General features: G+C 40.8%; 1 protein-coding gene across 1 annotated transcript in view; it reads right to left on the bottom strand.

Annotated features, from left to right (window-relative positions):
- LOC126458510 (clavesin-2-like) overlaps positions 1 to 15,406 on the bottom strand; it is a 235,600-nt gene that overhangs the window by 11,350 nt on the left and 208,844 nt on the right. Inside the window, exons 5-7 of the mRNA XM_050095605.1 lie at positions 14,257 to 14,407; positions 11,373 to 11,566; positions 4,334 to 4,444 (exon numbers count right to left, since the gene is read on the bottom strand). Coding sequence (XP_049951562.1) covers positions 4,334 to 4,444; positions 11,373 to 11,566; positions 14,257 to 14,407 — 456 coding nt within the window. The remainder of the gene's footprint in view (positions 1 to 4,333; positions 4,445 to 11,372; positions 11,567 to 14,256; positions 14,408 to 15,406) is intronic.

Genomic DNA, 15,406 nt, shown 5'->3' with positions numbered 1-15,406 from the left:
GAGAAACGTGAGAGCACAAAAAAGGCACAAATGGTGGAGACACACTCATTGCAGAAACACAGTGTAAATTTAATGTCTCATGTCAGAGGGCATTCAATGTTTGTATAGGAGAAGGAGAGGTATGCTGCCAAGTATAAAATCAGAAAAACAGAGTGTCATTCAGTCAATGAGCTCTCTCTAAGCTGGACCACTGGATAATGAAGTTTCTTAATGATGAAAGGGAAAACAGAATTGAATATGGGTGTTGCATCAGAGAGTTTGTATTAGTTGAGAGTTGACTGAAAGTTTTGAAAAGTGTGGAAAAATGCCGGAGGAAACTCAATAACATGTAAAATTAATGCCTGGATTTCAAATTGAGGAACAGTTTAAGTAGGGCAATAGGAATAACTTTAAGAAGAGACATTTATTCAAACAGGTTGGTAGTAAATGTAAATGAGTTAAGCTATGTTTGTGATAATTATTTTGAATTATATATTATGATGGGTAGTGTGGGTATTAGATAAGTAATGGCTGTGATAATTTAGGAAGATAATAACATGTACAGCCTATTTCCAAATGTGAGAAATGTGGTAGAGTTGCAAAGGTGCATTAGAATACATTCAATAAAGTTCAGAAATGAGAAACAAAAACACAGTATGAGATTTTACAATAATAACATATCCCAATCATGGGTGCAGCTCATATTTGTAAGATGTTGTTTTGTTAATGAAGTGTTCGAGGTGAGGAAGTAAGAGATGTAGGGGGAACATAGCTTTGGAAGAGAAGCATCATTGTGGATATTTAATGAAAGTATGTGATGTATCAAAGTGAGTTGTTGAAGAGAAGTTTTATGAGAAAGAAGTTACAGTTTTTTGAGGGAAATTGTTAAGATACTGGCAGGCATTGAGGGCTATGCATAGCAGAAGAATTCATTAGTGAAATTGGATTTGGGTTATAGAGCACTGGAAGATGCATCAAGGAAAACTTGGGTGAAGAGAGCTGTGTAGATCCATATGTGTGATAGAAGAGGTCAGTACCTGAAAAAATATACCATTCCTGAGAAGTATATCAAAGGATTGGTGAATAGAAATTTAATTAGGATATGTAACAGACAAATAAATCATTTCACATACTGTAACAGAAGGAATGCAAAGATGTAAGCTTATATAAGTTTATAGAGAAAGAAATGACCCAAAAAACTAGCTGACCCATGGAGAATCTTCAAAGTTATTCAATTTGGAGTTTGAGACATATATTGTTCAAAAGTTTTGTATATGTAAATAGAAGGTACAAGATCAGTTGTAATCTTCAAAGCAAGAAATATGAGGGAGTATGTCATGGGTTGAGGGTATACTTATGAAAGGGAGGTTAACTTTAAGTAGGACTAGGGCAGCATTATAGTTGATGATAATTTGTAGTTCATAGTATCGCTTTTATACACTTGCATGAATGAAAGTGATGGATGTATAATGTTTGTAAATGATTTCTGCATAAAAAAGAGAGCAAAGGATGTTTATAAACAGTACATATTTATATGCAAAAAACAGTGAAAGGACTGTTACTTGTGCTTACCAACTAACATTAAAATCACTTCTACATAACTGAATTTCTATGCATTATTTTATTTATTTTCATCCACATCTCTTTACTTGATTTTCTGTTCATTATTAATTACTGAACTTGAGTGCAGTATTTGCATATTAAGTCAAAGGAATAACAATAGCTTAAACTGTACTTGAGTGCAATATTTGGAAATCATATGAAAGAGACTGGTCACAAACATTTATTTTTAGGAACAGTGTGCCTTCTACCAAGGTTATTCACATACAACTTACAAATTAATTTTACCCACAAAGAAGGGAGCAATCATTAGCCCATTATCAGTTAAGGAATCTCAGGGTTATTACCAGAGAATTTAAATCATTGTTGCTATGAGACAGACTTGGCAGATGGACATGGATGAGATGTGTAGTGCATTTTATTGGGTAGTGATCAAGCTGCTTTCAGCACTGCAGGTGGCTGGCAGTATCTCATGTAAGTGCAAAGGAATGCGGGCACGCATGCTACAGAGGACTGGCCATATCTCCAGGTGCCGCATATGTGGCTAGCAGTGCCATCTCAATCACATTAGTCTTCTTTCACTTCTCACCAACAAGTGTCATCATTCCCTTCCCGCCAACAAGTTCCTCAAGGTAGATATTTTCAAGTCCTCCAGCTCTATCCCTGGGTGTGGCCCTACAGCCAACTGGCTAGCTTATATATTCTTCTTCCAGTCTATCAAATTGTTGCTCATCATCCTTGTTAAATCTTCTGTGCCACTGACAGTTCCTACAGCTGGACGACCACACGCAGTCCTTTCACGGGTAGAATTCTTTCACTGAGCAAGCTCCATGTCATCAGTTAGGAACAGATATCTCATGTTGTGTCCATATGTCACCTCTTCCACCTTCTCTGCTAAAATCTTCTTCCACTTCAGTGTAATCTTCTCCACACTTTCTTTTGGCAGGAAGCACATGCTAATGATAAAAGTCTTTCACAGAAAATGGCCAACTGCATATCAAATTTCATATTGATGTCTCTCATCCTGTGAAAGCATCCAATTGTCCCCTCTGAGCACTGATCTAATAACATGTCTCCTCTACTCAAAAGCACAGAAAAACCTTCTGGTGTATGATAGCATGGATGTCCTAGAGAGTGGAGGAGGGGGTTGAAGAGGGGGGGGGGGGGGGGCTGGTTGGCATCTGCCTGCATCCCACAAAGTAGGCTAGGGAAAGGGAGTGGGATGGATGACCAGTCATCAGTTGCATTATAAAGTCTGGATTTTGGCTGTTCATGTAATGTTCTACATAGAACATCACCTTGTCATTTTGGAAATGCCTGCCATGCAATTATTCTTTCATCTGAGGAAAGGGGAAGAAGTGATTCATTGCTATGTTGGTAGACTATGGGAGGTGAGCAAAATTTGTTAGTCCAAAGAAACAACAAGTGCTACTGTATTCTTTGCAGAATTAACTGAGACATTGTCATGGAGCATAAACACTCCCTTAGATAGCTTCACACAATGCTTTGTCTGGACAGTGTCATGTGTCCTTATAGGAGATTTCAGCTTTATGCTCCTGTGACTGTTTGACCCCTTAAGAGCTCAACCTGGTAGCACCAGACCATCGTAGTCCCTAAACATGCTCGGCATCACCATGCGTGATGATGGTTGGGTGTTCATCTTTCTCAGTGATGGTGAATCTACTTGTTCCCACTGCTTGCTTCACTCTATTGTTTCAGGATCATAGTGATTAAGTTACTAAAGAAATCATCTGGTAGGTCTGACACAGCTCCACATTTCTCCTCTCACCTTTGTTCAGTTGGATTTGTAAAGGGGAATGAGCAATCACAGAACCCATTGGGGTAATTTTGTCATGTTCAAAAAGGTGTCAAAGGTGTTGAAAACTGATCCATCACTGATTTTCACTTTTTCCACTATCACCTTGATTGTGATATGCAGGGTTTGAAGCATCAGGGCCTGAACTGTTCTTAAAATTTTGTGTTATTCACTTTGTTCTTTGTCTTCAGACTTTTATACTGACCATCGAACACTCCACTTTTTCAGTAGGCTGTGCCCCCCCCCCCTTTTTTTTCTACTCTAGAGGCATGCTACTGTGATACGGGGATGTCAATGTGTACAGGAGTGTGGTCATGTTATAATTAAAATGCAGCTACTGACAGAGGCCAGTGTGGGCAAAAATTACTTATGCTGGAAAAAAAAGTAGCTATAATATTGTCCACCATGTGCAAATATGGCACTGTAGAGCATTGTGTCAATGTTTTCAGTGCCAATATTGAAGAAACTGTATAAGCAGCAGTTAATAATGAGATCAACAATTTGCCTTTTTTGCTTGTTTGACCTTCTCTGCCCACATCCTGCTTCTCATCCATTATATATGGAAATATTTCTATATGTCTTCCTCGCACTCACAGCTACAGATTTGTGCCTGGTGGCCAAGACCGGAAGCAATTTTTTCCAGCATAAATTGTTTCTGCACTAACAGATCAGAATATCTACCAAGCTTCACTCTCATATGATAATGACATCCCACAGTGGACCTCTGTGAGTACTGTACTTTAATCACACACACACACACACACACACACACACACACACACACACACACACACACATGCACGAGAGTGCACAGAGCCATGGTTGCCTTCCAACACTGTTCACTGAGAGTGGGTGCTGGCCGTGACTTATTGACTGAGCTAAGGATTTCCTAATATGTTTTTCTAATATGTCTATCAGCCTTCTCTTATATATCTTAGACATACTACTATTAAATTATTATGTGAGGTGTTTCATTACCCTTCTCCGTATCTTGTCTTTGAGGAAAGGTTTCAGAACTGCAAATACTGCATCAAAGTAGAATGGCTGGTTTATGACATGGAATCCTTTGAAACGTAGTGGAAATGTTTCCTGAAGAAAAAGAAAAGAAACATAAATAACATTCACGATAATATTATTTATACATTTTACTGGGTATATGTTTCAACTGATGGAGGTAGTTCCTACCTTCACACACTCAAAAACTGTGATGTGCACCAATACTAACAGTGCTAGTGATTTTAATGTTGTGATAGCTACAGCACCCAAACTTGGACCTAAACTCACACGTTTGCAGATATGCAGATAGTGCAAAACTTTTTTTGAGTAGTATTTTTTCCCTGTTTATGAACATACCAATAGATAACATTAAATGAAAAGTAGGCTATAAAATATTATATAGTTAAAGATGGCAATGATCATGATTCCATCTGTAAGATGTGCATCACATTATGTGCTAACAGTATGGCTCTGTTTTTCCACAGTCCAGGTATTCAGATAGTATGGAGTTAGTTATGAGATATAGTTTAATTTGTTTTTAATCTCTTAGAAGATACTAAACCATAAACTAATACTATTAAATTTCTGCAGCTAGGACCTCGGTCTCTGTAAGGATGCAGTTCCTGGAAGAAGCACACATCACCAATAGGGGAGCTCAAAACTTACAGTGTTGGAATAATGCACAAGAATGTTCTCAGAGTAATTGCAAGGATATTTACAGTGTTAGGAAGCTAATAATTCACATGTATATTTGTGGAATGTAAATGCAATCACACTTTAATGCATGCAAGATCTACAAGTTACATATGCAAGCCTCGTCAATGTGTCAGTTTATACATTATCAGTTTATACATTTTTACATTATATGGTGGTTTAAAGAAAGGTTCATGTTCCTCTACCTCCATGCAGTACTCATAATTTATCACTTGACCCAATTTGTCTGAAAATACCTCCTGATTTTCTTTAAGAATTTGCCATAGATCCTCCCTTTGGGCATCAGATAGTCCTTCTGTTTTATCCACTACCTTTCAAAGGATTGTCTCCTTGTCTCCATCTTCAACTATCTGCCTCACCGGAAACCAATCAAATTTTTGACCTATTCCTGAATCATGATCATCTATAAATTCTTCCCATCTCAGCTGGTTCTCTTCCATTACTCTAGATGATTCAAATGGTATTTCTAATACCGCACTATCAACTTGACAAACTATTATCCCTTTTTCACAATCTATAATTACTTTCCGTTTTATTAACCAGTGAATGCCTAAAATGATTTCGGTTTCCCATAGCTCATGTTTCACTTTCGTACATTGTTGTGCCCCTGAAACCTCCTTCTTCAGGTAATGGGCTCAGTTGTCTGCTACGGTCATCCTCATTGCCGGTGTCTTCCTCTACCTCTTCTTCCTTGGTACTTTTAATTTCTAGCCTTTAAGGGAGTCTGTCACTCAGTCTATGTATCCATTCCATTTTCCCTATAATCTAGAATTTTATCATTTAGACTAAAAACTTTCAGTTTCTGATATCTTGATTCCTTAGTCTGTGTTATGTTGTGCAACCTTTAATTCGTCTCAGGAATTACGTTTCTTGTGCCTGAATACGGCTTTCAGAACACGCTCTGCTAGCAGTATACTGCACCTTCCACATCGCTGGCAACAGATTCTACACAACGCTGGTGACTACTTTGAAGGACAGTGACTGGTGCAAACATGTAACTCTTTTGTATTGGTTGTGAATAAATAGTTGCCGTTATTTAAGTTCCAACGTTCGTAGCATTGTGGGGACTGCACCTGTTTTGAGTATCTTTCTGTGTTTATGAGCCGTATATGTTATATTACTGTTTGTTTTTGCACAACACTTTATTGACCCTGGCTTCATCATAGGAGAAACTGTGAGTAGACAAAATATAAATCATTCAAGAAGAGATTTGTTCACTTTCACGAACTGTATAGTCTGTATTTTTTTACTAGAAACCTCTTTCTCAGTACCATTTTGACTATAAGAAATCAGTACAGCCTATTGTGCGATGGTGGTAAAAATAAACCTACATTCTCAGTGCAGTTCTGTAGAGGGTGCTGTTTCTCCAGTTAGGAACAAAACAGTATTGCTTGTGTACACTTTTCAGCCTGTGAAAAAGCTGCAAAGGGCCGTTTAAAGCTTAGAATAGATGTTGTCATTTTGTGGCAAGAAGGATTGTCAGCATGTGAAACTGGCCAACAAACTGGCATACACCACAGCGGCAGCAGTCAAACAATGAAAATCTGCATTGCAGTGCACACGTGTGGTCAACAGCACCAACTGACAACTACTACCTACAAATTATGGGTCAATGGTACTGCAGGGAAAATGCAACAGAACTGCTTGCTACGATTTGGGAGCCAAGAGGAAGGGCTGCATCAATACAGACAGTATGCAGCCACATCCACACGATCATTTTGGCTTCTAGGCATCCGCTGTGAACAACAGTACAATCCACACATCAAAGTGGTGTGGAAGAAGGTGAGCAAGGATATACCTAGAATGGTACCTAAATAAGTGGCATCATGGTCTCTTGAGTAATGGGTGTAGGATCAGTATGACACCTGATGACCATCACAGAAGAGTGTTGGGGCAACCTGGTACCAATGCATGCCACACAGTGAAGAGAAATAAGAGCTGTATCATTGTAAGAGGTACAGAGGGGAGTGAGTGTACCAGATCTCAACCCAGTTCACCACTACCAAAGCCCCATTGTCTTTATGTGCCTGTGCTTATCACACAAAGCACTGCACCAACCATAATATAAGAGTGAAATTAAAAATTAAAATCACTTTTCCAAGCTTTGTCAGTGTATGCTGAAGTATACCAATGTCAACATGGTAATGTCTCAGCATGATCAAATGAATATGTTAGGCAAAAGATATGATCTTTTTTTTTTAAAAAAGAAAAAAAAGTGGCAATGAATAATAAAACCACAAAGCTAAAAACTGTTCAGAATATGCAAATGTAAATCACAATTAAAAGTTACATGTCTCAACTTCATCAGAGAAATATTTTGATTACAATTGGTGTTTTCACAAAAAACTGAAGCTGTTAAATATTAGACTCACAAAGCTGAAAATTCATATGTAACCTCATTTAATGTAAAGATATTAAATATGTGACACCAATAACCTACCTCTATTAGTTTTCAAGTTATTCACTAAAACCCAAATTTGGAATGAATACACCTTTTTTCTTGGTAGATTTAGTATCATTTGTATTTGTAATAGGAAGTTCTAATAACAGCACTCAATTACATTCATGCAGTGTTACAGTTGTATCATGTTTCAAGACTGTATTGCAAATAACAATGATTACAAGGAATCTTAAAGAGGCAGTTGAAAGGTCATTGTCAACTGCCCATTAAATTCTAAAAATTGTAGCCAAAAAAGTTTAAATGCAATTGAGCTAAAACTTTTTTCAGTAACTGAAGCAAACTTAAGTACATTTATATAAAAATTAAGAAAATTGTAAATTGTTAAACAACAGAGCTACTATTTAATACATGTCCAAGAAAGAGGTCATTTAAATACTGCTTCATGTTTCATTTGGCAGTCTGGTGTGCCCATATATAAACTTGGTCAAAGAGGCAGCTGTGGAGGGAGACATCACACTAACATATCAAACAGGTCATGTCAGGCAAATTGTTGCACACGTTGTGCATTGGATGACATCAGAGGTGGGCAGACTGGAATGCATTTTTGGTAAAAACAGAAAGTGAATTCACGAGGACTGTACACTATCCTGATCACTAGAGTTCATGGAAGTAACTGTCTGTGTCTGCCTGTAATGTTGACAAAACCGAGTGGCAAATGGTGAGATTATTTTCCAGTTTTAAGGTGAGCAATCAACTTTTGATGATTAGAAGTCAGGGCGATAGACCATTTTACTTGGAGCTCCCTGTAGAGATTGCTTCTGAACTGTTAATTGTGCTTTTTCCAATTGGGATAGTATTATTATTATGGATATTATTATATTTTGTGTGTGTGAACTTTCACAGAATATATCATTCAATTAAAACTCAAAATTTTTATTTATAGTCATAGTTCCTGATCCCACTGAGTAAACAGCAAGTAGAAACATTTTCTTTCAGTGAGCACTAGGAGTAATGTGGTCTTACAGACTGGAAATTATGGTCTGTATTTTCTCCATCGCTTTATGGCTGACCACAAAAATAGTATTCAGGCTCTTGTAAAAGCTGAAGGTAAGTGTAAGCACGGACAGACAATTTAAGATGGCAAAACTATCAATTCCCTCTTCCCTGTCCCATTCACAAATGATGTGTGGCTAAAATGAGTGTTGATAAACTTGCTAATGAACCCTAATTTCTCTGATATTCTCATTGCAGTCATTATGAAAGGCATATGTGAGAAGGAAGCAAATATGTTAACCAACTCATCTTCAAATGCACACTGTCAGAATTTTAACAATTTGTGCTAGGGGGTTAAACCTCTCCAGTGTTTCTCCTATAGTTTCTGTCACTGGAAACTGTTTGTTATTTCTGCAGTATTCTCACGCTAACTAAATAATCATGTGACAAAATGCGCCCTTCTACATTAGATCTTCTGTGTCTCTTCTATTATTTGAACCTGGTAAGGGATTCAGACTGATGGGTAAGAGTGAAGAATCGGTCATTCAGATGTTTTGTGGATTACTTATTTTCATGTAAAAACTGTATTTCCTTAATACTCTTCTAATGAATCTCAGCCTGACATCTGCTTTTCTTACATTCAGTGTGATGTAGCCTAGTGATTCCACTTTAGGTCACTCTGGACAGTTATTCTGAGGTATATACAATTATTGATATTATGCAGGTCTTCTTGCATTTAGCTTCAATCATCTTGTGTTGTAACATTCCAGTTCCTACAGACAACAGCACCATCTACGAACTACCTCACGGAGCTTCCACATTATACGCTATGTCAATTATGAATACTGTATTAGAAACAGTAGTGGCCCAATAACTGATACTCCCTTGGGCTACGTCAGAAATTACATTTACTTTTGTCCATTTTGGCCTGTTGTGCTGTGTTCTATCTGTTAGGAAGTCTTGAATCCAGTCACATACTTTGTCCAATACTCGATACGCTAGTATTTTATTCACTAAATGACAGTTCGGATCTGTAATCGAATGTCTTCATGAAGTCAAGGAACATGGCATCAACCTGGGCGCATCTGGATTTCATGGACCAACAGAGTGAGTTATTTTGCTCAAGACCTCTGTTTACATAATTCGCATTAAGTGTTATAGAAGAGATTTTCATTCTCCAGATACGTCGTACTGTATGAGTACAACACATTTTCCGTAATTCTTCTACAGTTTGACGTCAGCGATATAGGCCTATAATAATTATGTTCATTTGTCTGACGACCTCTCCTGAAAACGAAGATGACGTGCGCATATTTCCAGTGGCTTGCTGTCCTTCATTGCTGCAACGAACCACAATAAACTGCTGCTAGAGGGGAAGTAAGTTCTGTCACATAATCTTTGTACTGTACGTGTCTCATCCAGTCCAGCTGTCTTTCTAGTATTGAGTGTTTTTAGTTGATTTTCTATTCCACAATCGCTTATCTTGGCATACAACAGATTATTAAATTGAGAAACCGTATTACAGTCTTCCAAAGTGAAACGATCTCGGAAAATCCAATTCAGCATGTCGACCTTCTCTCTGCCAACTTCCGTTTCAGTGCCAGTACGATCTCTGAGCAACTGAATAAATGATTTCGATTTGCTTAGTAACTTTACATAATACGAATGCTTGGTGAGATATATTTTCAGATCGGCTGCCAAAATGTTACTTTCTAATTCACTCAGTGGTTCTCGCATTGCTCTTCTTATTCTCATTTTGGTTTCATTGACTTCCTGTAGGTCAATTACGTTTTAAATTCGTTTCAATCTGGTCTCTTTGCTTTTGTAGCAACTTAATAACTTGGCTAGTGCCCGTTGGATCACAGTGCTTCTTTCCCACCTCTCACAGTCTTGCGTGGCATATACTGATCTAAGGCATATGGTACAATGATTTCAGTTTTATCCATTTGTTCTGCACATCTTCGCATTCAATACTGAAGCTTTTAAGTTGACTTCTCAAGTACTCTGCAGGTTGTTCCCTGTTTCTCTAGCTACGAAGCTAATGGTCTTGCCACAGTGGTAACACCGGTGCCTGTCAGACCACCGAAGCTTGAGCTTGGCTAGCACTTGAAAGGGTCAGCGACCGGGTCTGCCCAGTGCTGTTGGCAAGCATGGTGCATTCAGCTTTTGTCAGGTCAGTTAAGGAGCTTCTTGACTGACAAGCAGCGGCACCGGTCGCAAAAACTGACAACGGCTGAGAGAGCGGTGTGTTGTCCACATATCCCTGTGTATCCGCATCCGTGACACCTAAGTACCGAGGATGACTTGGCGGCCGGTCGGTACCGTTGGGCCTTCAAGGCCTGTTCGGATTTATTTATTTATTTTTTTGCTAAGTAAAACTATTTTGCTATATTTCTTAATATTCCTTATAACACCAGTAGTCATTGATGCTTTTGCAGCCATTTGGCCACTGATGGCCTCCTCTACGTTAACCAATTTGAAAAATTCGGATCTATTATTATGACGTCTGAGACGTTACTCCCAAGAGTCGCTTCTGTAACTGCCTAGTTGAAGAAATTTCCAGAAAAGACAGTGACCTCAAAGAAGACACCATGAATTATGTTTCCCACTTCGTGACTGTGGAACGTCACCTTTTATCTTAGTAGAGACAAACTGTCTAGGAGAAGTGGTTACTCGCCAGCCAGTGTGGCGAGCGGTTTTAGGTGCTTCAGTCTGGAACCGCGCGACCGCTACGTCGCAGGTTCGAATCCTGTCTCGGGCATGGATGTATGTGACGTCCTTAGGATAGTTAGGTTTAAGTAGTTCTAAGTTCTATGGGACTGATGACTTCAGATGTTAAGTCCCATAGTGCTCAGAGCCATTTGAACCATTTTAGAAGTGGTTACTGCCACACGGGCATTGAGCTTTGTTTACCTGTATGACCTCGACAGTGCGCCGTGCGTAGTAGGGCGAGAGGAACTTGGCGTGCTGCAGGCCGAAGCCGTTCATATCGACCAGCACGGTGAGGCCGGCCACCTGTGTCTCTGGCTCCTGGACGATCTGCTCCAAAGCCAGCACGTTCGTGCGGAAGATGTCCTCTATGCTCACCTGTGCTGCGTCGCATCGCTCTGGAACACCGTGCACAGGTCTACAAAAAGGTCTACCCAACATGAAACGTTAGTATTACATTATTAAGTTACTGGAAAAAGAAAAGCTATCCACTAACGTCTCCTTCAAAGCAATGTCCCTGAGAATGTTGATGTTGAACTCAATATTCCATTACAGACACACAGGGATAGAGAGAGAGAGAGAGAGAGCAGTGTAGTGGGCTGTGACCAGTGATGCAATACAAATGAGTCCATACTTATTACGCTTAGCGATTTGAAATAAACCTTACACATAATTTCAACCTTTATGAAATGTCTTCTCGCTAGTAATCCCTACAAAATGATGAAACGAAATTTTTTTATCGCTTATCACTTTTCCGCTGTTCACGCAGTAAAGTACCGCCTGAGGTATGACATAATTTCTTCACTAGTAACTGTATCCGCGACACATTTTACAGATAGTATGCGCATATATCACTGAATGTAAGTGCAAAATTATATCATTGTGCGACACATAGTTCCGGAGGTATGCCGTCATAAACAATGCGCTGGGTGAAAAACTGCCGCATCATGCACGATTAAATGTATTACTTCTGGCTACTGACTCTATTTGCAATAAATTTCGCAGGCAGCATCCACATATGCCGCTGAATGTACCTCCAATATTATATTATTTATACGACATGAAGTTCAGGAGGCGTCATAATCAGTGAGATGTGTGAAAAGCTGTCATATTGTGCATGGCACTCAAATTTATTGCTTCTTTGCTACTAACTCCATTTTGCTGGCAGTATGCACACATGCCGCGGAATGTATCTACACAATTATATCACTGAACAGCACATACATCAGGAGATATGACGTCATAAACGTTAAGCAGAAGAGCAGACGTTGCGTGGTACGTGCGAGACACACAGCTATAAATACGAGGGTTGCCCAGAAAGTAATTTTTTCTTCAACAATTCTTTATTAAACATAATGAGAATTACACACCACGAAAGAATGGTGTTTCATCTGCACACCATATTTTCCCACGTAATTACACACACGAAAGAATGTGTTTTATCTACACACCGTATTTCTCCATGTTATCTCCACCACATTCTCTGGCCTTCCTCGCCGGCCGCTGTGGTCGAGCGGTTCTAGGCGCTTCAGTCCGGAACCACGTGACTGCTACGGTCGCAGGTTCGAATTCTGCCTCGGGCATGGATGTGTGTGATGTCCTTAGGTTAGTTAGGTTTAAGTAGTCCTAAGTCTAGGGGACTGATGACCTCAGATGTTAAGTCCCATAGTGCTTAGAGCCATTTGAACCCTTTTATGGCCTTCCTCCTGCACGAAACAAGGGCGTGTATGCCCTGTCAGCAAGAATCGTTGTCCTTGTGGCGGAGTCAGTGCTTCATTGTGTGAATCACCCCTCATCATCCTCAAAATGTCTTCCACGAATGGCATCCTTTAATGACCGAAACAAGTGGAAGTCCGATGGGGCTAGGACAAGGCCGTACGGTGGATAGGGCAACACTGTGCAACCATGTTTTGCGATGTGTTCAGCAGTCCTCAGACTTGTGTGGGGCCGAGCGTTATTGTGTTGCAGCAAAAAATCTCGTGGGTTGCTGGGGCGCCGAAGTCGCCGGAAGAGTGTCTTGAGTTTTGTTAATATGTTGACATGTGCTCCTGAATTAATGGTACCGCCTCTTGGCAACACATCAACGAGAATCACACCTTCACAGTCGCAGAACATGGTGATCATGACCTTACCGCCGGAAGCAGTTGTTTAGAATTTTTTCTTCTGTGGGGAGTTGGAACGGCACCATTCCATCAACTGTCGTTTTTTTCGGGCTCAAAATTGTGAACCCAGGTGTCATCATCTGTCACAACACGGGACAAGAAGGCCTCTCCCTCAGCTTCAAAATGTTGCAACAAATCAAGACAAATGTTACTTTTTGGGTGTGATTTGTGATCCACTTTTAGACACCGCAGCACCCATCTTGCACATACTTTTGAATATCCAAGAGTGCGGAAAATTGCAGCCACACTTCGTGTACTGTCTGACAGGTGCAGCGCCAACTGCCGAGTCGTAATGTGTCTCTCCTCGCGAATGACAACACCAGCTCGCTGGAACATGTCAGGTGTGACAGCCGTGGACGGTCTCCCCGAACGCTATAAATCGTGGAGCTCAGCCGAAGCGCCTTCTGATGACCTCACCCTCCGTGCCCAGCGACTAACTGTATTTCTGTCGACAGCACAGGCTCCATAGAGTTTGCACAAGCGTTTGTGAATACTCCCCATAGCTTCTTTCTCTGCAGTGAGAAACTCAATGACGGCACGTTGCTTGTAACGTGCATAACCTACAGACGCCATTTTGAAACTGTGCTGCAGCTACGCTATCTGTCGGACGCGACGGAAACTTGGCGTCACTCAGGAGACTTCAAATAATACATAAGTAACGTTTTGCATTCGTAGAAAGAAAAAAAATGCGTTGCATTACTTTCTGGGCAACCGTCGTAAGTATCTGGGCAACGCATTGTTGCTCATCTAGTAGTAATATAATATTAGATAATATGAATGTTTGAATTGCTTAACTAAAAAAATTCTTCTTCAACTCAAGTTTAAATGTGTGATATCATATTATAAACGAACCATGGGTGAATAAGCAAGTAAGTAACGTGTGAGGAAGCCACGCCGCTCCCTGACAAGGGCGTGTGAGTACGCACCGACCCTGAAGATGTAGACTCTGCGGCCGTAGCCGTCGCGGTCGTCCAGCATGTTCTGCACCTGCATCTCGAGGATGTGCCTCTTCTCCGAGGGCCGCGGCACGCGGAACAGCTCCGGGCAGCGCAGCTTCATCACGTAGTACCGCTGCAACTGACCACCACAGGGCGGGGATACTGTCAGGCGCCAGTGCGTGGAGTAACAGGGCTACACTACTGGCCATTAAAATTGCTACACCAAGAAGAAATGCAGATGATAAACGGGTATTCATTGGACAAATATATTTTACTAGAACTGACATGTGATTACATTTTCACACAATTAGGCTGCATAAATCCTGAGAAATCAGTACGCAGAATAACCACCTCTGGCCGTAATATCGGTCTTGATAACCCTCGGCATTGAGTCAAACAGAGCTTGGATGGCGTGTGTAGGTACAGCTGCCTATGCAGCTTCAACACGATACCACAGTTCATCAAGAGTAGTGACTGGCGTATTGTGACGAACCAGTTGCTCGGCCACCATTGACCAGACGTTTTCAATTGCTGAGAGATCTGGAGAATGTGCTGGCCAGGGCAGCAGTCGAACATTTTTTGTATCCAGAAAGGCCCGTACAGGACCTGCAACATGCGGTCGTGCATTATCCTGCTGAAATGTAGGGTTTCGTAGGGATCGAATGAAGGCTAGAGCCACGGGTCTTAACACATCTGAAATGTAACATCCACTGTTCGAAGTGCCGTCAATGCGAACAAGAGGTGACCGAGATGTGTAACCAATGGCACCCCATACCATCACGCCGGGTGATAGGCCAGTATGGCGATGACGAATGCACGCTTCCAGTGTGCGTTCACCGCAATGTCGCCAAACACGGATGCGACCATCATGATGCTGTAAACAGAACCTGGATTCATCCGAATAAATGTCGTTTTGCCATTCGTGCACCCAGGTTCGTCGTTGAGTACACCATCGCAGGCGCTCCTGTATGTGATGCAGCGTCAAGGGTAACCGCAGCTGTGGTCTCCGGGCTGATAGTCCATGCTGCTGCAAACGTCGTTGAACTGTTCGTGCAGATGGTTGTTGTCTTGCAAACGTCCCCATGTGTTGACTCAGGGATCAAGACGTGGCTGCACGATCCGTTACAGCCATGCGGAT

This window comes from Schistocerca serialis, chromosome 2 (genome assembly GCF_023864345.2).
Source record: "Schistocerca serialis cubense isolate TAMUIC-IGC-003099 chromosome 2, iqSchSeri2.2, whole genome shotgun sequence".
Lineage (NCBI taxonomy): Eukaryota > Metazoa > Arthropoda > Insecta > Orthoptera > Acrididae > Schistocerca > Schistocerca serialis.
The sequence above is the reverse complement of the archived record's forward strand: the minus strand, read 5'-3'. Positions and strand labels throughout refer to the sequence as shown.